This window comes from Apaloderma vittatum, unplaced genomic scaffold, assembly GCF_000703405.1.
Source record: "Apaloderma vittatum isolate BGI_N311 unplaced genomic scaffold, ASM70340v1 scaffold39079, whole genome shotgun sequence".
NCBI classification, from domain to species: domain Eukaryota; kingdom Metazoa; phylum Chordata; class Aves; order Trogoniformes; family Trogonidae; genus Apaloderma; species Apaloderma vittatum.
The window spans coordinates 1-367 of NW_009736476.1; the positions used below are offsets into that span (position 1 = coordinate 1).

Below are 367 nucleotides of genomic sequence, written 5' to 3' on the forward strand. Positions count from 1 at the left end.
GAAGTGGAGGATTTCCGTCCACTGCTTGCAGATGTAGATCTGGACGTCAGTCCCGCCCAGGGCCAGGTAGGTGCCACTCTGGTCGAAGATGAGAGACTTCACCTGTGGAGGAGAAGGGGAATGAAGCTTCAGAGCAGCTCCAAACGGCCTCTTGGGGTGCAAGGGGGGGGCACACCTCTCCTTCAGGCTCCCTCAAAACACAAGAGCACAGTTGGGAGTGAGCCTGGAACGGTGGGTGCCCAGCCAGGCCATCAGAGTGGAAAAAGGGGATGGTCACACACCTCGAAGTTATTGTCCAGCTGCAACGTCTTGAAGTTCTTGAGCTTTCGCAAGTCCCAGAGCTTGACGGAGGAGTCGTCCGCGGCCG

At 57.8% G+C, this 367-nt stretch overlaps 1 protein-coding gene across 1 annotated transcript in view; it reads right to left on the reverse strand.

The window, feature by feature from the left end:
• Nucleotides 1-3: 3 nt before the first annotated feature.
• The window catches only part of PRPF19 (pre-mRNA processing factor 19), a gene marked incomplete at both ends in the record, with an annotated part of 2,527 nt that continues 2,163 nt past the window's right edge, over nucleotides 4-367 (reverse strand). Inside the window, 2 exons of the mRNA XM_009876978.1 lie at nucleotides 4-102; nucleotides 282-367. Of these exons, the coding sequence (XP_009875280.1) occupies nucleotides 4-102; nucleotides 282-367 (185 nt within the window). The remainder of the gene's footprint in view (nucleotides 103-281) is intronic.